This window comes from Quercus robur, chromosome 9 (assembly GCF_932294415.1).
Source record: "Quercus robur chromosome 9, dhQueRobu3.1, whole genome shotgun sequence".
NCBI lineage: Eukaryota > Viridiplantae > Streptophyta > Magnoliopsida > Fagales > Fagaceae > Quercus > Quercus robur.
This window is the reverse complement of record NC_065542.1, coordinates 11,163,572-11,190,569: the sequence shown is the minus strand read 5'-3', so window position 1 is coordinate 11,190,569 and position 26,998 is coordinate 11,163,572. Positions and strand designations below refer to the sequence as shown.

Sequence of the window (26,998 nt, the reverse complement as noted above, 5' to 3'; positions counted from 1 at the left end):
TAGGAGGGAAGGTGATGTGAGTCATGAACTTGTGGCAAATGGTTATAATTACACAATGACTACAGTTTCTCCTAAGCCGCATTACAGCGGTACCAGCAAGCAGCCTATGAGACAAGATTGAAGATCTCCAAATTATTGGTGGAAAACCAAAAACTTTACATGACAATTTGTAAGTAGCTAACCTTACAGCAGCACCTGAATCCACAAACATATGTCCTGCAATTTTACCATTTCAAGATTAGAGGTCTTATGGCCTATAGGGGATAATGGACAGTAACATTGGGTACAGATGAATATAGTACTCACTGCTAACTTTTCACAAGACTTCAATTAAATGCAACAAGAAACTACTACACCAGAAACCAAATATACAGACATCATCTCTTTCCAGCACATATATACAACCATAAAAGGATACCGCAATTGGGACAAAAGCCTGAAGAAAAGAGAGAACCTACACTGTCGTTTTTTTGCCTTTTTTTTTCTTTTTCATTTTTTTTTTTTTTTTTTTTTTAATAATTTTCATTAATGAAAAGTTCCTGAAACTCTTATAAAAGCTGTGGTTCTTGATCTGCTAAAGACAGGAAAACCAGACTACAATTTTTAAAAGGAAGGCAAATAACATAGCAGACAAGAGTGTGCAAGTATGTATGAAGAAGGAAGTAGTATAATTGCCAGTCTGTCTCCAAAGCCTCCGAGTTTCGAAAGCCTCGGAAGCTTCATCCTTGGCTGCCCTAGCCTCCACTATATCCCTAGCCCCAATTTTCAGCGCCGATCAATGGGTTCAGTTCGGTCCTGCACTGCAAGCCGCTCTGAGACATCAGCAAGTGATTTGAGATTGCACTTGATCAAGGCCTCAACAAAGTAGCAAGTCTCATCCTTTGTGTTCCCTTCAGGCACATCCACCACAAACGATTCAATTACGAGAGTCCCTGGTCTTCCATCAATGATCTCGGGATGGAGGGAAATAATGGAAGAATAGTTCTGAAAAAACCAGCCAAAGAAAAAGAAATAGGTTGGGCTCCTTTAGGCTTATTTCATAATAACAAAAGAACTAAAAGATCAAGCCATAAAGCAAACTAGATCTAACTTATCCTACCAAGCTCCTTAATGGAAACTTCAAGGTATTAAATTTGGTCAATATGATTGAGTTATAGATAAATAATGCAAGTACAGCTGCAATTAAGCCACCAATAAAAAACAATCATTTACAATAAGATCTGAAACATGGGCAGAGGCTCACTCCGTTAAGCTAGAGCAACTTCATAATTTTGCCAGAGCACATGACACGTGTGTGTGCACAATTGGCCCAAAGGCCCTGGAAAGTCCAAATTAAGGCACAATTCAACTTTAGCTGGAAAAAACATGAACTCTCCATGTAGCAGGCTTGAAATTCAAAATAAAAATCAACAGAAAATTTTCAAACTATAATCATGGAGCTGATATCATCATCAGAAAAAGCACACTGGATTTCCATGGTTAGAAAATTTCTCAACTGCTCACAATTTTCTTAAAACCAACGAAATCAATTATAAGAGCACAAGAGTTTGAGTTGAATCAGAAGAGTCCAAATTGGGTCTAGAACTATCCTCAAGTGGAAACAAATGAATGGACACCACACAATTATTGCATTGAACACCTGGGTCAATTGCATGTTCGACAAATGCTGATGATCAAAAACTTCCATTGACTTCCAGCATTATCAAAAAAAGAAAGGTCCAGCATTCACACAGACAAGTGCACAAATCAGTTGGATCTAGATATAACATATTGGCCAGATTCAACCACTTCCTATCAGTTCAGAAACTGAAATTCATAAATCAAGGACAACACTAGCATATCTTTTAAATAAGTAAAACACAAGAAGAAAAATTGATGAAAGATTCGGACAATAACTGACAGCATTTACTGGGTTTATCTTAACCCACTCAAACAATATATTAGAAATATATTATAGTCCAAACAACTCTAATTAAGGACTGCTTCAAAACGGCAAAACTCTCATTTTGGTATCAACATATGCCAGGTGAACCACCCAATTTTCAGTAATCTCAACATTTAGTAGAGAAGCATACTGTCCTCATAGCTCATGCTTTGTACATCTTGAGCACATAACTTCTTCTAATCTGGTAAATTTCAACTAAAACCAAAAAATTGCACGGTACAAAGCAAAAACTGCAGTACTGAAATAAAATACTCATTGGTGCAGAGCAAAGAGTAATGCTAGATGTTCAGTAATTTCTCAATACATGCACATCAAGAAGCAAATTTCTTCAAGTTGATTTTGGGATGGAAAATTATATAGTATGTGGAGATCATCTTTTTTTTTTTTTTTTTTTTTTTTTATTGAAAAAAAAAAAAGGCGAAGAAAGGGTTAAATCAGAAAAGAAAAGAGATTCCATACCCTAAGCCTATGATCTCCCCCAACTATCCTGATGCTGAGTATATGCTCTTCATCATCAAGAAGTTCCAATCTTTCTGTGCTTGTAGTTGCAGGAAGTCCAGACTTAACATCTACTTCTCTGAGACTCCCAATCTCAAGGTTCCCCTGCGCAACACACCTGCTAACAAACGGCTTGTATTTCTGCGGTTGGTCAAATCTCCTCACTAAGGACCAAACCTGGTTACATGAATGAAAGAAAATGTCAGAAAGAAATCTGCAAACCCAAAACACAACATTTCAACCATCAAGTTTCCCAAAAAAAGAAAAATCATTCAAGAGCTAAACTTCTCAACAAATGAAACCCATTTCTTCACCATAAAAGACATCAATATAGACATGCAGACTCATCTTAAGCCTTCAAAATTTGATGTAATTTGTTTCAATCATTAAAGAAATCCAACAAACACAGCATAACCCAGTATTTGGTTGGAGATAGAGAAAGCAAAAAAAAAAAAAAACTTTTTAAGACTCAAAAACAGAGCTTTATGCAGAATAATGTAATAGGTTCAATTGACTTGAGTTGAGCTAGGAAGTTGCCATTTTAACACGACCGCAAAATTGGAAATTTCAAGACTAGCTTTCTTTACTGTTTCCCTTTTAAGTATTCCACAGAAACAAACAACAAAACAGAAACCTTTATAGCAAAAACCTTCACAAAAAAATCCCATTCCACCCCTTTCCCATAAACCTTTTATAGTAACCAAAAACTTCAATCAAACCCAACATAAATAAACATTACCAAAAGAAAGAAAAAAAAAAAAATCCAAACTTGCATGCAGATTTCACCCAAAATTTATGTGCCTAATCAATTAAGCAACAAAAAGATTGCATCTTTTTTTTCTTTCTTTCTTTCTTTCTCTTTCTTTGCAATCTTTCCCTCAAGAAATGAATCTAAGGAAGGAAAAAGAAAATCACAGATCGAGATCGACCCAGTATCAAAAATCAAGGTCAAACATTGAGAAAATTACCAGAAATCTCAACCCAAAAAAAAAAAAAAAAAAAATTTCACAAATTCAAACTCCGATCCCTTGCTCACAAAACTTAACAAGTCTCCATATCAATCCCCCCAATCTACATATGCATATACATACACATACAGAGAGAGAGAGAAAGAGAGAGTTTACGAGATGAACTGGGGCTTTGATGTGTTTGACGAGAGCTGAGCTACACTGATTATCAGCTGGTTCATGGCGATGGTGTCTCCGAATGTAATCCCACTCCACTCCGCTAAACCTTCCATTTCCATCACCATTACTATCTCCATGCCCATTCATCTTTCTTCACTATTCTCTCTCTCTCTCTCTCAGCTCAGCTCAGCTTTTCTCACTCAAACCACCATATCACAAGCCCTCTCTCTCACTCACTCGACGGAAAACCCAAACTCCGATCACCGACCGACGACGTCTCTATCTCCGATCAGACCCAAGCCTAGCTTTGAAATTCAGAAGAGCATGTGTGTGTGAGTGTGTGTTTGAGAGTCACACCGCCATAGCCGACCTACCTCTAAGCCTCTCTATTATTATCTCTGAATAAAAATAAAATATTAGATAATAAATAATAAAAAATATTGTATTATAATATATAGTTGGATCAGTTTTTTTTTTTATTAAAAAAATAAAAAGTTGAAAACTACTACTACTAAATTTTTTTTTTTAAATTTATTTATTTCCAAAAATGCTATTGGTTTGGATTATAATTACGAGATTGCCATGGTTTTGTCTTTTACTAGAGGTCTAGCTGTTAGTATTTTTTTTTTATGACTGAAATGCCCTCGGTTTTCCGTTTAATTAACGCGTGCGTTTATTAAAAATATATATATATATATATATATATTTTTTTTTTTTTTGTTTTGTCTTTAGACAGAAAAGATGACGGGCGATATTTTGGTTATAGCTATTGTGGATGTCACCCATTTTTATTATTGATAGCAGCATCTAACTTTTGTACCATTTTTGATGTATATATTTTGATGTATATCCATTGGGTTTCCCAAATTTAAAAAATTTAATTTAATTTTTATTTATTTATATCCATTTGAGGCAATTTTTGGGCTCCAATTATATTAGAAACTTTAGGATAAAAGGAAGTGGGAAAATACATTTAATTTTTCAAATGAAAGAAAGAAAGAAAAAATGGCAGATTTTTTCAAGTACAAGAAAAATAGAATATATATATATATATATATGTATTTATTTACTAATTGTTGCTGAATAAGTAAGAAAGAATTTATTAATAAACTAAATTAACTTAGAATACAATATCCATATAGTAATATTTACATAAGGTTAAGTTCAAGTTACATCTTATATAAGTTATGTTACGTTACTAAATATTTTTTTTTATAGAATGTAAATTTTAACAAATCTATTGTTAGATTAGATTTTATTTGTATACTCTACATGTTTGAAATCAATAACTATATTCTATGTGTATTATTGTGGGGCTTGAAAAAATTTTAGATTCTCATAAGGGATCATATAAGTCTAGATATTTGTCTTACATTATCAAAATTAAACTATAAAATTCTTGACTTTTTTTTAAGTAGTTTTTCGATAGTTACAAACAGTAAATTTAAATTTTGAATGTCTTTATTAAAAACACTACTAAGAGATACTAATTAAATTACAAAATTCATGACTTTTTAAAGGTAATTTTGACTTTTTTTTTTAATATATCAATAGTCAAGGGTGGATAAATTTAATCTTTGAATATTTTCGTTAAAAATAATAGTATATACTAATATGTTAAGTTACAGTACTCACATAATTTTGACTGTCTTGATCTAGTTGGGAAGAGTGTGGATTTAGTGGAACAATAAGTATCAGGAAGGTTCAAACAGTCCAATCAGTTTATTCATTGCGAAGTTAAGGATGTGAAGGGTGATTGATCTGTCAGTGTCTATATGATTAGGAGGTGATGGACCTTCCTGTATTGACTGTTATTAACTGGTCAAATAAGAGGGACAGCAACAATAATTTTGATTAGAGAAGTAGAATGGGCTGAGGAGTCTTTGTAAAAGTATAGTCTAGAAACATATGGCTGAACTTTGGAGTTCACAAAGGTGGAAATGGTTAGAAATGATAAGAATGCAATTAGTAGCTTGTAAGCCGAGTTAGTTGGCTCTTATTCAGCCAAAAAAAAAAAAAACCCGAGTTAGTTGGCACTTGGTTTTAAGGTGTTTTTATAGGATTCAATTAAGTGTGCTCTTTAGTTTGAGTTTGACTATTTGTATTTTGAAAAAAAATTCTAGGCCAACGATTTATCCCACTATGGGCTTATCTGTTGCGAATAATGATTAGTCTCTGACTAAAAGTTTTGAGGATATATTATGCAAAAAAAAAGTTTTAAGAAAAATAAAAAGTGCTAGCTAGGTTCACCTATCACTTGCTACTTTGACGTTTCCATCATTGGACAAAGCTTGGATTACTCCATTCCTAACCATCAAGTAGAGCTCCTGCTAGAAATATTATAGTGCCTGGTTGGTATCCCATTTAAAAAGAAAATAGTTTTCTGTATTTAAAAACAAAAATTGGTAGGTCTCACTATATAAAGTTTTAGTTGTTTGGCTACTCTTTTCTTAAAACAATTTTCAGAATACTGTTCTCTGACATTATTTTGGAAAATAGTTTTATGAAAACTGTTCTACATTTTTTCTTTTTTTGGGATGGAACTTTTGTAAATAAGTTGATGGCATTTTTGTAATATTTTGTTATTTTATTCTCTCTCTCTAGGTCACGATGGCCGGGTGATTCGACTAAATTCCATGTAGCGTCTTTATTGTTATTGTGAGTTGTGACTTTTGTGGGATGAGATGGTAGGTCGCAAGTTGTGGTGATGGATGGCAAGTTTGTTGCTGTTGCTATTATTATTATTATTATTAATAAGAGAAATAAAGGATCCAATTAATATATGCCCTTAGACATATATTAATTATTCATTTTAAGAAATTTTTTATGGGAATTTGAAAAATACTTTTAAAAAAAATTAGTCATTTTTTCATTTTTCCATAAAAATGCTTATTAGAAGGGTCCAGTTAAGAGTATACGTTAACAATCCATTTTAGATTTTTTTTTTTCAAAAATTGAAAAAATTGTTAAAAATTTTGACAACTTTTTCAATTCTTGATAAAATTTTTCCTAAAATAGTTTAGTAATATATGCTCTAAGATCATACGTTAGTAAAACTCATTTCTTAAAATAATTTATTAATATATGCCTTAAAGACATACATCAGTAAAACCTTTATTCAAAACACCTAAAAAAAATAGTTTATAAAAATACAAAATTTAAAATAGGGAGTAGGGATGTAGGGACCAAACAAACCCTATGTTTTCCTTTAAGGCTGATAAGTCTCCTGGTCCTACTAGTAAGGGCAGTACAAGATTTCTTCTTCTTGAGTAAGCTCTTGAAAGAGGTGAATGCTAATGATTGTTATGGATTGAGATGGTGCAATACCTAGGATATTGAATCTGATGCAATAGTTTTTAATAATTGAGATTGAGAGTTAAAAAAATAACTTTCAATCTTAATCATTAAATAATTAAAAAAAGTGAGAAAAAGTTAAAAAGTTAAAATGGTAAAAATATTTTATGAATGTAAATGGGGGTAATGGTACAGGACCAGTCCAAATCAGATTGTTATGCTAGTTCCTATTGTATCTAATCCATCCTACATGGCAGATTTTAGGCCTATATTTTGCTACAACATAGTATACAAGTGCATAATTAAGACTTTGGCAAATAGGTTGAAATAGGTTGAAGGGTATTGTGGAATTTGCCAGTAATATTCAAGCAGCTTTTATTCTAGGAAGAATTATAGTTGAGAATGTTCTTCTAGTTCTAGCTTAAGAGTAGGTAAAAAGATTTCATAGAGAGGAAGTCAGATGTATCATGACTAAAATGACAAAAATGACAAAAATTGAAACTTTACCAAACGAAAATGACAATTGATTAAGACACTTAAATACATTAACCTTTCTGCATTAATTTGCATGCACTAGAGTCTAGACCATGCGTATGAATGCATACCGCATCAAGTCTTCTTTTTTTTTGATAAAATACCGCATCAAGTCTTCGTTTCAACCACCAAATTTCACTTGTCAAAATCAATATCTTGGATTTTGTGTCCAATTTCGTCATGCATGACCCTCCTTTCACCCCAGATATGGATGTGAATTAATAATTTATCGTAGCAGATCGATTTTCATTTAATCTGCCGGACTAAAATAGTGAAGGTTTCATTGAAAGTTGGTATTTGGTGGATTTCATCTTTGTAGATAAACATTTCCAATAGTGTTACATTGTATAATAGTTGTAACAAAACAAATCATCAAATATCACTATGAGAGTTCAAAATCTTAGTTGGATCTTTTGGGTTATCCATGATTCTGCTTTAAAAAGGAACTATTCTCATATTAGAGGCATAGCCCTCACTCAATTGCCAATATAGGAATCTAGCTAACAAGTGTTTTGTATTACCAAACTTGTCAATTTAGAGATAAGAAGTTATTTATGACTTCTCATAAATGACCTTGGTTAAGAGATAAGATTATGTAACGTATGCATATCTTACATAGGTTGTGATTATCTAGAAAAAAAACAATTTAAGCAATTGTCAGTGGTCCAATACATTGTATAGGATACATAAATGTCACATTTTCATTTTTAGATTCATGACATGTCTGTGTCATGTCAAGTGAATTGGTTTAGACACTTATAATATAAGGTCACTTCCTAGATATTTAGACTAAAAATATGAGTATGATTGTCTTAACCTTAAAAAATAAGGTTTTAATAATGCATAGTCTCAGGACATATATTAGTAAACTATTTTAAGAAATTTTTTATGAGAAAATTAAAAAGTGACTAATTTTTTTCAATGTTCTATAAACAATTTTCTAAAATGGATTAACCGGACCATAAAAAATATAAAGCCTTTTTTTAATAAACGGAGCCTGTTTATGCAGAAATTATATACGTAAATGTCCGGTTTCTCAGTTTCATGGACTAGAGTTGCACAGAATCCGTGTATAGAGTGAAGTACAAATCGTTCACATCCAAATCAAGCATCCTTGAGCATAATTGTGTCATGTCTCCGAGGCTCTTCTTTCTCTCTATAACAAATGCTTTGTTTCTAAACGAGCATTTTGTTTAGGGAATAATTTCTTTAGGCTGAGAATATTAGTAGACCTTGTTGGTTCTATGTGAATGTAGTTAGCAGTGTCTAATGGCTTTAGGATGGTCAGTTGGTCACTATAAGTGGGGGTGATTGCATTTATTGTACATTCGAAAGCTAGAGAACGTGTACTTCAAACTTGAAAAAAATAAAAGATTTACCATTTTCTTCTAATTAATTTAACTATTTAAGTAACCTAACTCATGCATCCAAGTGGAGTCGAACAGCAACCCCATTTATATCATATCTAAACGTGGAATGTCAAATCCATTATTAAAAAAAAAGTTGAGATACAAGCTAACTTACAAGACCTCCAATACATGTAATCAGATATTGTCATATTTTATTTGAGCTCCCCATTTTTGTTGTGTAATTGTTGATCAAGCCTACATCTTTATAATGGTCCAATTCTGCTCGCCGACCGTAAAATCAATCTCTTAGTTACCTAAAGGCCACTTGAAGGTTTTTGTCATTTCTTTGTGGTTAATTTTAGGAAGTACTTTTGAATACACTCACTAGGCAACCTTATTGTTTGGATGGAAACCTCCTCTCATGGACAGTTTAATTGGAAGGGGTTAGAAGACAAGGAATGGGTTCATTGGGTTTTCTTTGTATTTCAATAGCCATCTTCCTTCTTTGGAGATTAGGATCAACATAAGGGGTTTTTATATGTGTAGCATTTGGGCTAGAGGTGGTCAAAAAATACTTTTGTTCGGTACGTTATATCAAGCAAGTTTCAAATAGAATGTCTCACCAACCCCTCGCTAATCATTTAACTCTGTTTATTAGGCAAGGCCTCAAAGAGTTTTTTGTCCCTGGCAGATTTCTCTCCGTAATCTTTGTGTGTGTTGAGTTTTATTTACTGATAGTTTTTACTATATTTAATTGTTTATCCATGATGCATGAAATTGGAATTGGATTAATCAATCACTTAGTTAAGTAAAATTTGTTAAAATCAATTGTAAGTCGAGCTAGGGCCTAAATTAACATATATAATTAAAAAAAAAAAAAAAAAACCTTTATATAAGGTAATCTCTATTTTCTTTATTTTATTTTATTTTTAGTTATGGTCTAAAAAATTGTAAGCTGTACACCTTGTAAATTTTGGAGTTGAGACTCCGGCCAAAATGGTAGAAATAGGATAGCCATTATTAAGTGGATGTTGCGGTATGCTTAACACCTTTGCAACACATAAATGAATCCTCAAACCCAATTTAATGGTTTTTTTTTTTTTTTTTTTTTTGAGAAGACAATTTAATGGTTTGTAATACTTTATTCTCCCATTTAGGTTAGAATAACACGTATGCTCTTACCCCTAAGCTGATAATAATAATAATATAAACCGGAAATTAAATGATCGATTACAGTTAATAAATTCTATAATTGATGAAGATCTACTCAACTCTCTAAAGTTTAAACATGACTACATGAGATCTCCCAAGAGAGTTGATTTAGAATCCTGTAGTGATATGCACGACTATTCTTTTCATCCTACAATGTATTATTAGATGTATCAATAATTTATTTGGAGAATAGTAGCTCAACCGAGGGCTTTATCGTAAGTTGGATTGCAGGTCGATTCCAAAGTATTAGTAGATGAATCAATAATTCATTTGGAGAATAGTAGCTCAACTATCTAAATCACTGAGATTGTTCAAACTTCAAGTTGGCTTTATGTTCATAAATTCGGCTTGAGAGAACATTAATTGTCATATTCTTGACATTAGATGAATATTGTCTAAGCAACCTATGGTTTATGTTCAAAACTTGAGGGATTTATTTTGACATTGATTTCGCTGTTTTCTCATTTAGAATCGAATCATGGTTTCTAGTTATCTTAATTGGTAAAAATTTTTGTGATTTGGATTCAAATTTCACTTACACCAGATTAGTATCTTAGCATGATGATAAAAGTAATCTTCATGAATTTGACGTCATAGGTTGAAGTTTTATATTATTAAAAAAAAAAAAAAACTCATCTATATAATAAGACATGAATTCTCATCAATATCATACTAGAGAGAAGTACTTTTTGAGAAATTGATGGCTTCCATTTACAGAAGGTGCGTGTTCGGATTCTTTATCTTCTGCAACTACAAATAGGCTAGACATATGCCTATGATTCTCTGAAAAAGTTGGCGATAATGTTTACTAAGAAAATCAAACCCATTTATGCAAAACATGCATTGTAGGTTATGACACTTGTCAGGTTCAAAAATCTAAATTCCATAAGCTAGATTGCAGGGAATTTATTAGTACGAAGTTAGGTATATATCTTCACTTTAGGTCATGCACAATGCCTCCATAAATTTATTTTGTTTTTAAATCTAGCATTGTTGAGGATTTTAGGGAACAATTTATCATGGTTGAGAATATTAGTCCGTAGAAACTGGAGGTTCAGGTTCTATGTGAACGTAGCAGTTCCTCGTAACAAAGTGGCATTTGTAGTACAGGCAACAATAAGCTGGAGAATATATTGAAATAAAAAGACTAAAAGGAATGCAAAGAGAACTTATGGCAGCAGTATGGGCTGTGGAATTGCATGTCCTTTTAACCCAAACAAAAGAGCAATTAACAAAGGAATTAATGGTTGTTGGTATGAGGCATTTTCAGGGCCAGGTAATTTGGTTAGTTCAAGGAACCAAACTCCATTCTTTTGGGGACATTCAAGTGCTGGGTTCAATGGACTTGAAGAACACAGACTTAAAGGACACGTCGTGAGTCCAAAGGTTCTAATTTCTATCAACCAGTTTAAGAACGAAATTGTAACGAGAGATTTTTAATTTTTTACCGTAAATAAGTTTGCGTTTATGGAGACATGATAAGTGTAATTAATTGGTAAAACTGAATTGTCGTGTGATCAAAGTATCAACATCAATGTTACAATATGTTGCACTGTAACGCCTAAAAAGAAACAAAAGCTACAGAATCATAAGAACATACGCTTTATTCAAAATAATAATAATAATAATAATAACTCACACACGCACTTTATTAAGTATAAATAAATTGCATCGTATTGCTTCGTTTGTAAGACAGAAATTGTACTACGAAGAAAGGTGCCAAGGTTTCCAACAAGCCAAGACAATTAAATTCAGGTGTCATTACTAACAAGAAAGGCAAAAAGTTTCCGAGAAGCATAGACAATGGAGCTCTTACGTATCATTTACGCCATTAAAGTTTTGGATGCATCACAAGGCAAATAAGCAAAGGGAATAAGAGAATATTCTCTTACACTCATTTTACATCCACTGCTTTATTTAATATTTACGATTAATATATTGATGTACACATTTTAAAAGGAAAAAAGATAATGTTCATATTTTTTTTTTTTTTTTGAGAATACTAAATATTTTAACACAGGGAGAGAGAGAAAAAGGTCTTAAAAAAATTTACAAAAAAAATAATCGTGGGAGAATAAAAACCTTAGAATATGGAACTCTCATATTCTTTGGTTTTCTATCTCTTTCTCTCTTCAATTTTTTAAATATATATATATATATATATATATATATATATATATTAAAAAATGTAAAGTGTTAAAGGTCATTTACGACTATTTACCCCAAAAAAGGCGTCATTTACTATTATCTTGGATCATGATCACAGAAAGTTAGGCTAGCCAGGAGCTTTTGGCTGCAATGGAGGAGTCATTCTATCATGGGCAAAAATTAAATTATTGAAAAAATGTTTAACGAGAAACTGAAGATTACCCCTTCAAAGAAAGTGAATGCCATGGTTCTCACAACTATTTATTGTATAGATACACGGGTAATGAATCTCTCAAAAAAAGAGAGAAACGATGTTTACTCAAAAAAACAAAAGCTCTTTATTTGAAGAATGTACTCATATTTCTTGGTTCAAACTATTGTACGAGCTGTGTCACTCCACCTTATAAATTAATTAGTGATGAATAAGATACACTAAAATCTTTTATGATATTGAACATCACATCCTATGGACTTATTTTTGAAGTGGTCATAGGGAGCCGAATTGTGGTCTCTTCTAACAATCCCTCCTTACAATATGATACTCTAGCGACCTGAATCTATGACATTGATTCTAATATTTCTTATAAAATTGTGAGTTGTGTTATGCCACCTCTAAAGTCTTTTATGGGATTTAAAATCGTTATCCATGCGCTTGTTTTTAAAGCGGCATAAGGAGGCAAAATGTGGTCCTTTGATAAGGTGCATTTCAATATTAAAATAAATAAATTAATTGATGTTTAGTTTAATAGAAAAGAAAGTGTTGATGCAATTCATCAATATTAAAATAAAAAATTAATCGAATGTTTATTCTAATAGTAAATTGGCTAATTGATGAGAAGTGGTGTGATTCAAGTGAACATATGGTTACGCAATCCCACGAGTTTTTTGAAGATTGATTGATTGGCTAATCTATACAAAATGTTGTATATGTTGCATTCATTAAAATTTTTCCCCTATAATTTTTAATTTTATACTACAGAATAAGATAAACCACCACATTTAGTCTATGATTATGGTGTACATTTATATAATGTTACACCACCTAATAGCTTTTTATTAGATTAATATTTCAAAAATCATACTGTTAGATTATATGTTTTTTATGTTCTTAACATATATGTCAAGTTTCGTGGCAATCGAATGTTATTAACTGCTCGATCTAGAAGCCCATCTTTTATAGACAATTTTTTTTTAAAAAAAAACTTAAAATTTAAATTCATGATTGATGACATAGTTATTGATTTTAGATCATCATGAAATTTTGCAAACATGTAGAATGTAAGAAAAGAATCTAATCTAATGGTGGATTTATTAAAATTTACATCCAATAAAGAAATACCGAATAGTGTAACATTACTTAAAATTAGATCAAGTGTAACTTAATTTAAACTTTATATATAAATATTTATTTATTTATTTATTGAGAAAATACAGCAGATAGGGGCTGGAGATCCGTACACTAATAAAAGTAGGAGAATCAATTTCAATGAATTACAGAATTAAGAAATCATGAATGTGACTAAAATATTAATAAGCATCATTTCACTTGTCGACAATTAAGTTAACACCAAAGCAGCATCCACTGACTAATAGATTAATAAATAATAATTCACAGCATATGTAGCCAAAATATCTTCAAGTCTTTACATTACTGGTTATTAGTGCAAAGCAAAATAATAATTTAAAACTAGTTGTGGTTTTGTAAATCATCCCAATTGGCATTAAATAAGATAGGTTCAGTTTAATCAAGAAGATTGAGTATTAATCAATTTTAGAAAAGACCGTTCAATGTTGGTATTATTACACTTGCTAATTAGGTTTTTTGCGAATTATTTGGACAAGAGTGATATGATATGATATGATATGATATGTTCTTTAAAAAAAAAAGTAGAGTGATATGTTTGAATTTTTTATTTTCTATTTATTTAGATGATTAGACATACATACATTAATATATTTTTGACCCTGCAACTCAAACCCCACCCCCTGAACCCCTAAATATTCTATGCATGGGGGAGGTATCATCCTGCCTACAAGGACGGGTGGTAGTGATGTGTTTGATGAGACCTAACTTTTAGCTTTTTGTTTGTGCTATTTCCAAATATTTCCTAAAAACTAAAGTCAATATTATTTTCCTAATATCACAAAGATCAATTAATTAGAACAGTCTATTAATCTAGTTTTTTTTATGGTACCTTTTTTTGTTGCATTACTTAGAAGGGCTTTTGTTTCATGCCCATTTTATACTTTCCTAGGTGGTAAGAGTTTCATAACAAAAATCTGCATGGAAGTGAGGTACCATAAAAAAATAAAAAAAAAAAAAAAAAAAAAAAAAAAAAAAAAAAAAAACCCTTATTTTGTCTTCAACTAAGCATCCACCAGTGGAGGAACCTTTAATATTCTGTCCGACTTTATAAAAGAGGAACAAAAAATATATGTATAAAAAAATTTTCTTTATAGGCTTTAAACAAGATTCTAGACTGCTGTATATTGCATCTTGATTAAGAAGCTTAGATTCCAGCAACATATATGAGAATGTTCACCTTTTTTAGACTAAATTTTTTTTTTTCAACTTACTAGTTGTCAAGGGCAAAACTTTGTAACCATCCCCATGATATATTTTGATAACTCGAATTCCTATTTCTCAATGATATTTCGTGATTAATGACAATTAATCAAATCTCGCAAAACAGTTAATAGAAGTTCATTGAATGATCTTTATTATTTCTGATGCAATTGCAATAAAAGATTCCATCCCGGAAATTTTTTTTACTATCTTAATTAGGATGAAATGATCTAAGTGAGGTCTATCAACTTAAAAAAAAAATTTCTTAAAAAAGTTTAATTAAATTTTGTTAAAAAAAATTAACACCACATAGATCAATGGTATGTTTAAAGTTTGCCTTCATTTTCCTTTTCTTTTTATAAGTATACTTATTTTATTTTTATAGGCAAGAATGAACCCACTTTCATTTTTGGAGATCCTTTTTCATTTTAGGTTCTTATCTTGACAAAAAATGAACCCGCTTTCATTCAAGAGAACTTTTGTTGTCCTCATTTTTTTGAAAGAAAAGAACCTAATTATTTTTGTGATTTTAAAAAATGTACTTACGTTGCAGGTTTTAAAACATGATTCTCCTTTGTTCTTATTAAGAGACAGATAATATTATTGAACTACAATTTTATTGCACAAAACTTTTTACAACCTAGTTGATGAAATTACAAAATAGTAAACAAGTTGTTTAGTAATCGAGTCAAATAGAAAGAGCTGTAAGAAAAATATGACTGTCATTTTCAGAAAATATACATGAGAGGGAATAGGAATGATGTGAAAGTTGAAAACTTTTACTTTTTTTTTGGTAGAAAAAACTTTTACTTTTAGTTCTTATCATGCTTTATTGTCTTAAAAGAAATTTCTAAAATATGATGGGTTAAAACTCTGGAGACATTTGGAGAGTCAAATCATAAATAGTTATGTCTAAAAAGATTATATAAAATATTATATGAAAATTTTGGGAGTTAGTATTACTTTAGCCCCAGCCAACCCAACCTCATTGGGACATTGAAAACCTTTCTTTTTGAGCTAGAGTTGTACATTTATTTTTATCTAACTACATTTATTTTTCTTATAGCTAAATATTTATAAATGATATTTATTATATATTATATTTATATATAAGTATATCCAATAAAGAACTACAGCAAGTGGGGCTAAAGTTGATTCATTTTCCTACCCTTTTATATATATATATATATATATATATATATATATACTGGTTTCAATTAAGACATGGAAAAGGAAAGAGAGAAGGTGGAAAACTTTTTCTTTCATTTCCTTTGGTCTCTTATTATATCACTGAGAGAGTCAGACTATACAAACACACACATACAAATAAATAAATATTTAAATAATCCATTGTTAAGAAAAGGATGTCATGATATTGTAATTCACAGACACTTCATTAGTGATATATTTTTCTTGTCATGTAGTCATGTGCTGTAAAGTCTCTCTAATTAAATGCCTCTTTCTTTGATGTGAACATGTGGTCGAGCATTATTTGGACTAGTTTGATGAAACACGTCTCTTGTCTTTGACCTCTCTAAAGTAATAACACTCCCTATTGTATATCTACCAAAAATCATGATTCATGTGATACTTCACATTTTTGCTTTTGGAGCATGTGATACTCGGCTTTACTAGTGACTTCACCAGAGAGAGAGAAAGATATATACACAACTTTTACTGTTCTTGTGGTCACTTCAGCCCAAAGACTCATCAACTATACAACAATTGGGTCATTGAAATGTACATCTCTAAGCCCATACTTGGGGAACTAAGAGCAATATAATGGACTTTGTAAATTTAGCCCCTTATAAGACTTTAGACCCAATAAATTATGGACAGGCCCAACTGATTAGCATTGCAGGATTTTTTTTTTTTTTTGAATACATCGAGAAGGAAAGATTTGAACTCTGAATGTTTCCGTTAGAAACACTATCAGATATCAACTAAATGTATGAGTTTTATTCCGTTTATGATTTTAAAAATGTTTTAAGAATATGTCATAAGAAAAAAAAAAGGAAATGAAAGAAAAGAGTAAATAGACTACTCGTAAATAAATTATGAATTTGAATAAAAAATCATGTACTAAAATAATGGCTGTATATGTTATATGATGTTATCTCTTCTATTATATTCTCATGTAATTTCATAAGATATTATAAAAATCAATTAATTAAGCATGTAATATATTTAGTATATTTTTGTTTTTCAATTTTAGTTGTGTTTCTAAGCAAAATAACAATGTAAAGAAAGGAAATGATGTTAGTATTCCATCATTCACTTAGCAAAAGAAAAAAGAAAGCAAGAAAAAAAATTGATTAATTGTTTTATGTGATTATAATTTAAAATCATTTGAATTTTATTTATTTTAAATCTATATATACACACACCCATAAATATGAAAATAAGATTTAAAAAAAAAAAAAAAAAAACAGAATGAAAGGAATTCTGATTACTGAAATAACATTCAAGTACAAAAATGCTTATCTTTGCTCAAACTATCCCTTAAAAACGCAGGCTCATCTTCAATCCAAACAAGCTCAGTCTACTAGCATCTTTAGCAAACCAAGCTAACTGGTGTGCTACACGTTAGCTTCTCTCCTAGCAGGTGAAAATAAGATCTAGTATATTCATACACAAAGAAAACTAATAAAAAAAAAAGTTATCAAACATAAGCTCCCCTAATAAGTTTATGACAATTCATACATATAACTCAGGCAAAAGTTTCATCTCAAAGTGTAAATCATGGAAAGAATGGGCGATAAACAGATTTCTTTGTTAAAGATCTATTCTTAACCGAAGCAATAAAAAACTTTAAAATAAAATTCCTATCTTTGTGTATCATACAACTATGGTGGCTCATTTCATTTAAAATAACTCTTACAATATGTCTTCTACCCTATTGGGCCTATTCATACTTCACCATATAGACTTTCATTATATGGGAAACTAAGGTAGAGTCGTAGACACATTTTGACTATTAAGAGTTGCAGAAAATTTCAAATTACCTTTTACAACAAAGTACTCATGGGTACACTGATGAATAACGGCAACCGCATGTGTGTGTATATATATATATATTCTTTTTTTGAGATAAACAATTGAAAACTCAAATAGTGTGAAACATTAATGCTTGTTTAGACCCCTAATTTTAAAAACACGGTTTAATTACTTTTATTCTAACTTATCTAAGTGCAGAATAAGAGTAAATGAAGCGCAATAAACCAGAACTACTCTAGTGCATGAATATAAGCAATAAACATTAAATGTAAAACACAAAAAGTAAGGGAAGAGAGATGCAAATACAAGATAACACCAAAACGTGTTATCAAAGAGGAAACCAAAGAACTCGGCGAAAAACCTCTCTGCGATCCTCCAAGTTGAAATTGATCCACTAATGAATAAGTCTAAGTCTAATCTATTCAATGTACTTAAGCCCTCCAAGCTCCAGCTACCAACGGATTTCTCGGAATCTTGTTTTCGCTAGTTATCCAGATTTCACAATACCACCCGATTGCATCCGCCAAGCCTCACCAGCTTCTTTTGGCAAATCTCAAATGCTTCCCAAACTCCAAAACACTCTCTACACTTTGAATAGATGTGAGTTATATTTGGATACAAATCTCCTCTCAAGGTATAACAATGGGAGAGGAGAAAGAGAAGAGACTACAAAGGTATTCTCACTTAAGGATGAGTTGCTCTCTTTAAACAAGGGTGGGTGTGTTGTAAAAATCTCTTTAGGATTTTCTTCTGAATAGTCTCTTTGCAATTTTGTGGGTAATAAGAGTATATATAGTAGGGTAAAGAAGAGGAAAGTTCACACTTAAAATCCAGCTAATCAGTGCATTTCGTGGGTCATCTTGCGAGTTGGCCAAGTTGCAAGATGAGTCGCGAAACTCACTGACTCTTCAGCTACTAGCATGTGCTCCTCATGTGACCTTCATGAGTTGCACCACTTGCAAGCCAAGTCACGAGATCAACTTCTTGAGCAATTTTCACCAACTTAATACTAAACTCATTACTAATAAATTTTACAAAATACAAGGAAATAAATTAATGCAATTACAACACTTTTTATATTCATTGCAACCTCCACTACTTAAAACACATGCATCTTACAAGACAAATACAACTTACAAGACACATTACAATACTTAACAAAATGGTTCAAAACAACATTTAAACTTCCAAAGACAGGCACTTGAATTCTTACTTGAAAACTATTTAGAGAAATTATAACACTGCATCAAGTTGTAAGCTTAGCAAAATACTTTTTAAGTGATGTCTAACTAATCAATCTTATTCAGTCTATTCCCATCTAAGTTCTCGTATTGTAGGAGCCTACTGGTAAATGAATCCTTACAAGGAGGCAAGTAAGGTGGGGGTTCGCGTATACTCGTCTCCGGTGTCCCACCATTTTTCACTATAAAGACACTGCTCATACCCCAACTTAAATGTCGTTCATAATGACAATGCCATAACCATACTCCTGCAAGAATTTATCCATTTATGTAGCAAAATTGGAATATATACATACATAATCAAACATAAGTAAATGCAATTTATGTTATGTGCAAAAAAACTTAAAAGTAAGATAAATGCTAAAACTGTTACAAATTTTACTACATGACATTTTTGGTGATTGGTCCCACATTAGTTTACAAATGTTATGTAGTAAAATTTGTAATATTCTTAGCATGCTTCACTTAAAAAAAAAAAAAAAGTAATACCACACCAAAAAAATAAAGTAGAGGAATGTACATACCAGGATTACTTGCTTTGAATCTTATGGCAACCCATCCATTCTTAGGGAGTGTAACAGTGTTCAACTTAGGTGGATCATCAAAATTGTAGCCTTTTGGGTCAGTCTCAATATCAAAGACCCCATAACCCGAGCCTATCACATAGAAGGAGTACCCATGAAGATGCATTGGGTGATCCATCGATACATCTAGCAAATTAGTACCTTGAAACACTATCTCCACCTCTTCATTATAATTCAGCATCCTTACCTTGGTCCCCTGAACAGACAGAGTTGTGTCATCCGGAGAATCATCTTCAGTGAAGTTGAAAAATGAAGGTGGATTGTCTGGAAAATCTGCGGTGAAAATCCCACTTATGTTCCTGTTATAAAGGTTTTGGCATTATGTCATTTCATAGTTATAAACAAAGGCCCCAATTGGGGTTAACTAGTTCATAGCTAGGAGAAAGGATCTTTGTTTGAAATGGAACCATTTTATGGTTTAGAATAAATCTTATAAATCTAATTGTGTATACAATACTACATTATTTAAAATTGTAAATGATGTGATACTTTGTACATAATTAGATCTAAGAAATAAATTTTTTTTTTTTCATAAAATAGACTCTCTCCATATCTCAAGTGAATCTAGTACTTTCCTTAACCTCCAAAATATTAATGCATTTAGGTTATAATATATAAATTACTTAGAAGTTATAATACTACTATCATATTTTCACACCAAGAAATTCTTCACATAACTATTTTACCTAAAGGTATACATATATATATATATATATATATATATATTTGGTAACATGAACATAAATGAATCATGAAATGTAATAAGAAAGGTAAAGGTAATAAGCAAATACCTGTAATAGGCAAGTAGTACATCTGTGGTAGGGTTAACCCAACTAATGTTGTTTAGGCTCGAAGCAAGAGCAGTTACATTTTCTCCCCCCAAGTCAACGAGAACATTGTTCTCGGAAGCTGTTACATACATTCTAGTAGTTATGTTTTGGGGGACATTTATCGGATGATCTTTATTTGCTAAGCTCCTAATACGTTTCATGAATTCTATTGCAGGACTGAAGTCTGCATAGGTTGGGAGATTGTTTGGAAAACTTGGACTCACTGAGGGAGTGTAGTTGCCTCTATATTCAAGAATTGCTGTGACATTCACTTTGTCATAGTTTTTGACACCTTGCCTAATACTATCATATTGTCTAGCAGCCATGTAATAACGACCAAGAGGTTGGTTAGCTGTGACCAAAACATCCATTGTTTGTCCTGGGGATATCATGACAACATCAGTGAGTATGGGCTTAACATATGATCCACTCATTCCTACCACAGTGAGGTTATGTTGAGCAATTGCAAAATAGATTTCTACATTCATGACTGCACTGACTAAACGAAGAAGATAGGTCTTGCCATGTTCTACTTGCCAGCGGTATGTACTTTCTGCAACACAAAAATGATTGTATTTAGAAAGAAAAAAAAAAGGTTAAACAATTAGATCAATAATACAAAATAAATTACAACGTTTATAATTTGTTAAGATGATAAGTCGTAATTAAAGAAATATCATTTCCATACAAACTTATTTTTAATATCACTTTTATTATGCATCAATCACAATAAGTCATGTCAATGAAAAAAAATCATGAAAATATTTGTATCATTACTTCATAGAACAACTTTCCCTTATAAATAGTTTGAGACTCTTTTTTTTTTTTTTTTTTAAATTTTTTTAAATTTATTAAATCTTGGATCATAATAGTTGAAATCAAGAAAATATTGTGTGGGAAATAATTTTTTATATTTTCCTAAGCGCAAAAAGGTATTAACATAAATGTGAACAAAAAGGTAGCAAAGAAACATAAGGGCCTAGATAAAACACGTTGATATTTTATACTAGAGGTCCTACTTCCCGGGGCTGGAAAAATGTTTACTCTAACTATATAGCTTCAAATTAAATTATCCTACTTCATTTTACAGTAAAATAAGTACAATTTTAGAAAGATGTTATAATTGGTTTCGCTATCGTGAAATGAAATCTCATTTTGTCATGAAACATACTACATAAGTGCAAGAACTTCATTATTTCAAAAATACAACTCTTTTATTCTCTCTTTTTTTTTTTTTTTTTCATTTTTTTTTTCAAAAAATAAATACAACATCTTATATATTAACTCTGTGAGTGTATCTCCACATACCATTAGAGCATGGGCACAGATCTCCCGGTTGGCCATTGATAGTGTAAGCATTTGATTGAGGAGTGACATTACCAGTTTCGAGGTCCTCATTAACTTCCTTATTCACATCGCCCTTATACCAAGATCCTGCAAGTATAAAGAGAAGAGATGCATGACATTATTGCACAATATTCAAACTAATGGGACAATTGGGCCACCGGTATATTTATAGATACTAGTACATCAACAGTAGCTTCAATTTGATGGTACATCTCAATTGAAGGAAAAAAGTTCTATTTTAGAAATGCTAATTTAAAAAAAAATTAGGAACACTAAGAACAGTTTGCATACCAAATACAAGAATTTCTTCTCTATCCGGTTGTGGGAATGGATAACCGGTTTCCTCTTTCGGCAAAATAACAATTGCACCATGAACACTATGTCGTGTCCAATCACTATGTGCATGCCACCAAAGTGTTCCTTCTTCATCCGAAAATATGATTTCATAAGTAAAGTTTGATCCTGGTTCAATCGGGCATTGTGTAATGTACTCTGGACCATCTGACCATGAGTTTCTTGGTTGATGCACTCCATGCCTGTTGAAACCATATTCTTTAGATATATTTAAAGCATCTTTTAATTTTTTTTTCATTTCTTAATATTGAAATTCCTTTATATATATGTTTCTTCTAGGTAGTTTCCTAAAAAGTAAAAAAAACTTATAGATAATTGGAACAACAACAAAAAAGTTAGTTCCAAAACCCATATATAGTTAAGAAAAAAAATTGGGTATAGTCTCTCAATAAAAATCAGAGAGAAAGAACTTATATATTTATGTGTAGTTACCTAAAATGATTACACAACTTGATATTAAAAATATCATAACAATCAACAATTAAAAATATCCAAATTTTAATATCACAGTTTTATCCAATACACCACTTGAAGTTGAAGGCTTGCAGAGACAGGATCAACTTCAACTTGTTGCAAAGAAAGACAAAATGGGTAGAGGCAATACAATGGGTCACCACAAGAAACAAAACACGCCTATGTTAAGAATAAACCCTTTGAATTATCAATAAGAATTCTAGAATCCACCCCCCCCCCCCCCCCCCCAAAAAAAAAGTGAGAGAAAACCTCTCTTAAATTATTATTATTAATTTTTTTTTTGAATAGTCTTAATGTCTAGAGGCTACATCCACAAATATTTATTAAAGAAGTCATAGGCTGATTAGGAAACCCTAGAAAACCATAATACATGCTAGGCATGAAATTAGGTTTAAGCAAATGAAAACGAACCAAAAAAATATTCTTAAACAGATCATAATCATAATTGATACCTAACCTTATAAAAACTCAATTTTAAATAAAATACTTTAAAGAAAAGTTCCACTCCGTATTGTTTATATGGCTAATCTGATGTAGCTAGTTTAAAAAATGTTGTATACCTTCCACATAAAACATGGAACTCATCTCTTGACAAGAATGTAAAAGCAACATTTGTTAAACTAGCCCAGTTGGATTAGCCATGTTCTTACTGAATCAAACTGAATTATAACACTCGTTCCAATTCCAAACCAGGTGGAAGAGCTTCTAACCATACACTCGTTCCAATTACTGAATCAATCTCTATAGCTTTTCTAGCCATGGAATGAGCAGCGGCTAGTTCATTTGCTTTGCCCATTGCTGTCTTATTTTATTTTATTTTATTTTATTTTTTGGGGTGAGAATCATAGCTGCAGTCTCTACAATGATTTGCCTATATTGGGTTGAAGATGCTGAGGGTCGAGTGAAGCTTTCACAATGTGGTTTTACAATGCCCGTATTGAGTATAGTTCATCTTCTTTGCCCGTAGTTTGTTATATTTTCAACTTTTTTTTTTCTTAAAATTGAACTTTAACAAACTTTTAGGTTTTAGTGAATAAGTCAAAAAACTTTCCAGCAAGAGATGCTATGATTAGTATCAGTATTATTATATAAATATGTCACAAATAATAAATTTAATATAAAATTATATTTATTATATTGCTAAGTGGTATCAATCAGAAGAATAATTTTAGGAATATGACAAATTTTAGTTTAATAAACCGACATGTTACCAGCACAAAAAAAGTATGTAGATATTTATTTATTTATTAGTTGTTGGTATCTCTTCAACAGACATCAAGGTAAGGAGTGTAATATATACTAATAGTTTGGATATGGATTTTTTTTTTTTTTTTTTTAATTTTGAAAAAGGTATGCCATTTGGTTAAAACTGAATGTCATTTTGTCCATATTTTAGGAATATCATTTTATAAAACTTTAAGGGATATTAGTGTATTTTATCCAAATGAATATTATAGATATGAGAGAGAGAGAGAGAGAGAGAGAGAGAGAACTACCAGTGAATAGTAAGACCATAGTTTCCTTGATTCTGGACATTAACATATACGGTGTCCCCTTTTGTTACACGAATGACAGGTCCTGGAAAACTGTTATTCACAACCAACATGCTCTTGGTTTCACACAACCTTGTAAAGTTAGCCTCCTTCAGCTACATGAACAAATGAAAAATAAAAAATAAAACTGCAACTCTACAAACAAGTATTCATGCATATCCCGTAATCAAAAATAACAAGAAAGCAGATGAAAGAGAGGTGGTACTTACAACAAATTCATGGTAATGGACTTTGCCTTGAGCCAACCCAAGAAACATCCCATGGAGAAGGATAAACTTAAGAAACCCTGAAAGCATACCCATCATCTGAAGCCCCTACTGATCAAGCTGTCTGTTGTGAAATTTTGCTCACTCTACTGTCTCTGAGAGCCAGATATATGTGGAAGCTAAGCTTATATGGTACTTAGAAGTCCATGCATGGTTAGGTTGAGTTGGACTACTTCCTCCTCTTTACGTTGAATGCTTGTTGTAAGCTTTTAGTGCTGGCCAGGAAGAGAAGCAAGAGAACCTTGTAGTCTTGGAGTTGGTGCTCCCCTCTATTTTTAAATTAAGCATTATAAATAAAATAATAGCCAACATTAATCGATCTTTGGTTTTTACTTTTTAAGAGTGGAAATATAATTAAAGCAAGAGCATCTTAATAAGTTCATCAACCAAATCATATGGCAACGTTGTTGGCTAACATATTGGTTTTTATTTCTTCAGTTCTGGCACCCATGGATTCCTGCGGCAAGCATAGATAATATAACTGATTAGTGTCATTCGCACCAAGAAAGGCAAAGAGACTTCCACAAGTAGAGAAAATTGAACGCGCAGTAGTGTTATCAAAGGTAATTAATCAAAACCGTACTAGTACTAGCATATATCGTATCGGTTATTAAATTGATAATGGTTCTACTCTGAAAGTACTGGATGAAATATCGGGCTGTACTGATTTGTATCAACTGTATCGGAGATTTTTCAAGCTTTTTTTTTATTGGTATTGATGTTTAAGTTGGAACAATAGAAATTAATTAAAAATGTTTAAAAAATATAATAAAACATGTTATTTAAACTAATAGATTGGGTTGATGTTTTTAAGGTTTTATTAACGGATGCTCTCAGAGTATTTGTTAATAGTCATTTTAGGAATTTTTTAATACTACTTTTGTGGAAAATATAAAAAACTGTCAAAAAATCAAATTTTCTTTTCTATAAAAAGTTTTTAAAAATATTCTCTAAACCAATGCCATTTGAGCATCTATTAACTTTTCTCATGTTCTTAAGCTAGCAAATATTTGCACTTACAAAATGTGTAGATTTTAAATTATATGTTTATAAACATATAAATAGTAGTATTCCTAAAACAGTACACTGATATTAATTAGTATAGAAATATTTTGTTCCACTAACTAAATTGAAACGATCTCCTGTACAAAACTAACTTCTTAGTTATTATGATGAGCTAGGAATGTTTTGGATACACTCACATAAAGCAAAACTTTATTGATTAGAATTGTTGGAAGACATGTATATAAATAATGTGTATATATATATATATATATATATATATATATATAGCTATTAATTAGGAAGACTATTTGAAAATGGACAAAGTTTAATTACAAAATTGGTTGTAACTTAAGGGTACAACCGTACTTAATAAAATAAATATTATTACATATTTTGAAAATCTAACTGTTGAATTGCATGTTCTTTACTTTCTTAATACACATATCAAATTTTGTGTCAATCAGATATTATTTATTATATGATCTATGAACTTATATTTTATGCATAATTTTAGATTACAAAAACTTACAATTTAAATAATATATTGATGACATAGTTATTGATTTTTAATTTTCTAGAAATTTTGCAAGCATAGAGAATATATGAAGAAGATATAATCTAATGGTAGATTTTCAAAATTCACCTCCTATAAAAAGATATTAAGTAAAGTTATAGCCTGAGATTATAACAAATTTTGTAGTTAAATTTTGTCGTTTGAAAATTCACCAAAAGAATAGAGAAGTGTTACGTCTATAACATTTTCACAACAAATTATAGATGGTAAGTTGCTATTGGTTATAATTTAAACCTACCACTGATTTTTTTTTTTTTTCTCAAATAACAACCAAAAACAATATGCTATTTAAGATTTCTTGTGAAAGTGTTGTAAAATACCCTTTAAAATTCTATTAATAAATAGTGAATGTTGTATGGGCTACAAGTCTACAACCAGTAATTTATATAAGGGAGACACTAAAGAAATTCTTTTGTGATTAGAAAACCCTAATTTGAATTTGGCAGGAAAGTAGACTAAAAAATAGAGAATTTTGTAGAAAAGGAAAAATTTTTAGGGTGGCTAGAAAACCTTAGGAAAGTCCTAATTTGTAGTATAGAGTTAGACAACATATTAGGCTAAAAATAGGAAAATTTGAGAAAATCACATAACTAATACCGCAAACTCTAGAAGTATTCCAGAACAAATGAGACCTTTTTTTTTTTTTTTTTTTTTTTTTAAATTTTTTTTTTTAAGCCTAAACGAAGAATTTAGCCAAAAAAAACAGCATAATATAAGACACAGATAATCTTTATTTATTTCTCGCTTGTTGGGCCACTTTGTACCTCGATAATCGATTTCCTTAACCAACAATTTCCAAGTTGTTTCGTCATTAGTTCCGAGAATTTTTACTAGTGTTTTTTTAATGCAATTTGACTTAAAATAACCTCTTATATGGAAAGTTTGAGGTGTACGTTCTACATAATCTTTATTTTCTTAAAAAAATTTATATTTTAATATGATATTTGAGCCACATTTTTGGGACAGAAACAGAATCATTGATTAATTCCAACCGTGATTAATTCCAACCGATCTCCACTGACCATGTGATATACATCGAAACCCTCTACAACGTTGAAATTCGACTACTCATAGTCTCATACACCCACATGACATGAGAG

At 31.0% G+C, this 26,998-nt stretch overlaps 2 protein-coding genes across 2 annotated transcripts; both read right to left on the bottom strand.

Moving 5' to 3' along the window:
• Positions 1–296: 296 nt before the first annotated feature.
• LOC126698532 (abscisic acid receptor PYL8) lies at positions 297–3,971 on the bottom strand. The gene is made up of 3 exons (XM_050395831.1): positions 3,568–3,971; positions 2,405–2,620; positions 297–984 (listed from the first exon to the last, which is right to left on the bottom strand). The coding sequence occupies exons 1-3, from the start codon at positions 3,715–3,717 to the stop codon at positions 766–768; spliced, it is 585 nt and encodes a 194-aa protein (XP_050251788.1). The 5' UTR covers positions 3,718–3,971; the 3' UTR covers positions 297–765.
• A 14,756-nt stretch (positions 3,972–18,727) lies between these two features.
• LOC126699841 (laccase-14-like) lies at positions 18,728–24,486 on the bottom strand. The gene is made up of 7 exons (XM_050397818.1): positions 24,263–24,486; positions 23,997–24,148; positions 21,964–22,208; positions 21,634–21,759; positions 20,287–20,878; positions 19,436–19,794; positions 18,728–19,159 (listed from the first exon to the last, which is right to left on the bottom strand). Exons 1-7 carry the CDS (start codon positions 24,356–24,358, stop codon positions 18,960–18,962), a joined length of 1,770 nt encoding a protein of 589 aa, XP_050253775.1. The 5' UTR covers positions 24,359–24,486; the 3' UTR covers positions 18,728–18,959.
• Between the last annotated feature and the right edge of the window lie 2,512 nt (positions 24,487–26,998).

Excerpts from the sequence above, each read along its gene's own strand:
- LOC126698532 (XM_050395831.1), bottom strand. The coding sequence starts at position 3,717 with ATGAATGGGCATGGAGATAGTAATGGTGATGGAAATGGAAGGTTTAGC. Across the intron at positions 2,621-3,567 it reads TCAAAGCCCCAGTTCATCTC|GTTTGGTCCTTAGTGAGGAG; the intron begins GTAAACTCTCTC and ends TCATGTAACCAG. Across the intron at positions 985-2,404 it reads GGGGAGATCATAGGCTTAGG|AACTATTCTTCCATTATTTC; the intron begins GTATGGAATCTC and ends TGGTTTTTTCAG.
- LOC126699841 (XM_050397818.1), bottom strand. The coding sequence starts at position 24,358 with ATGATGGGTATGCTTTCAGGGTTTCTTAAGTTTATCCTTCTCCATGGG. Across the intron at positions 21,760-21,963 it reads AGAAGAAATTCTTGTATTTG|GATCTTGGTATAAGGGCGAT; the intron begins GTATGCAAACTG and ends TTATACTTGCAG. Across the intron at positions 19,160-19,435 it reads ATTCAAAGCAAGTAATCCTG|GAGTATGGTTATGGCATTGT; the intron begins GTATGTACATTC and ends AAATTCTTGCAG.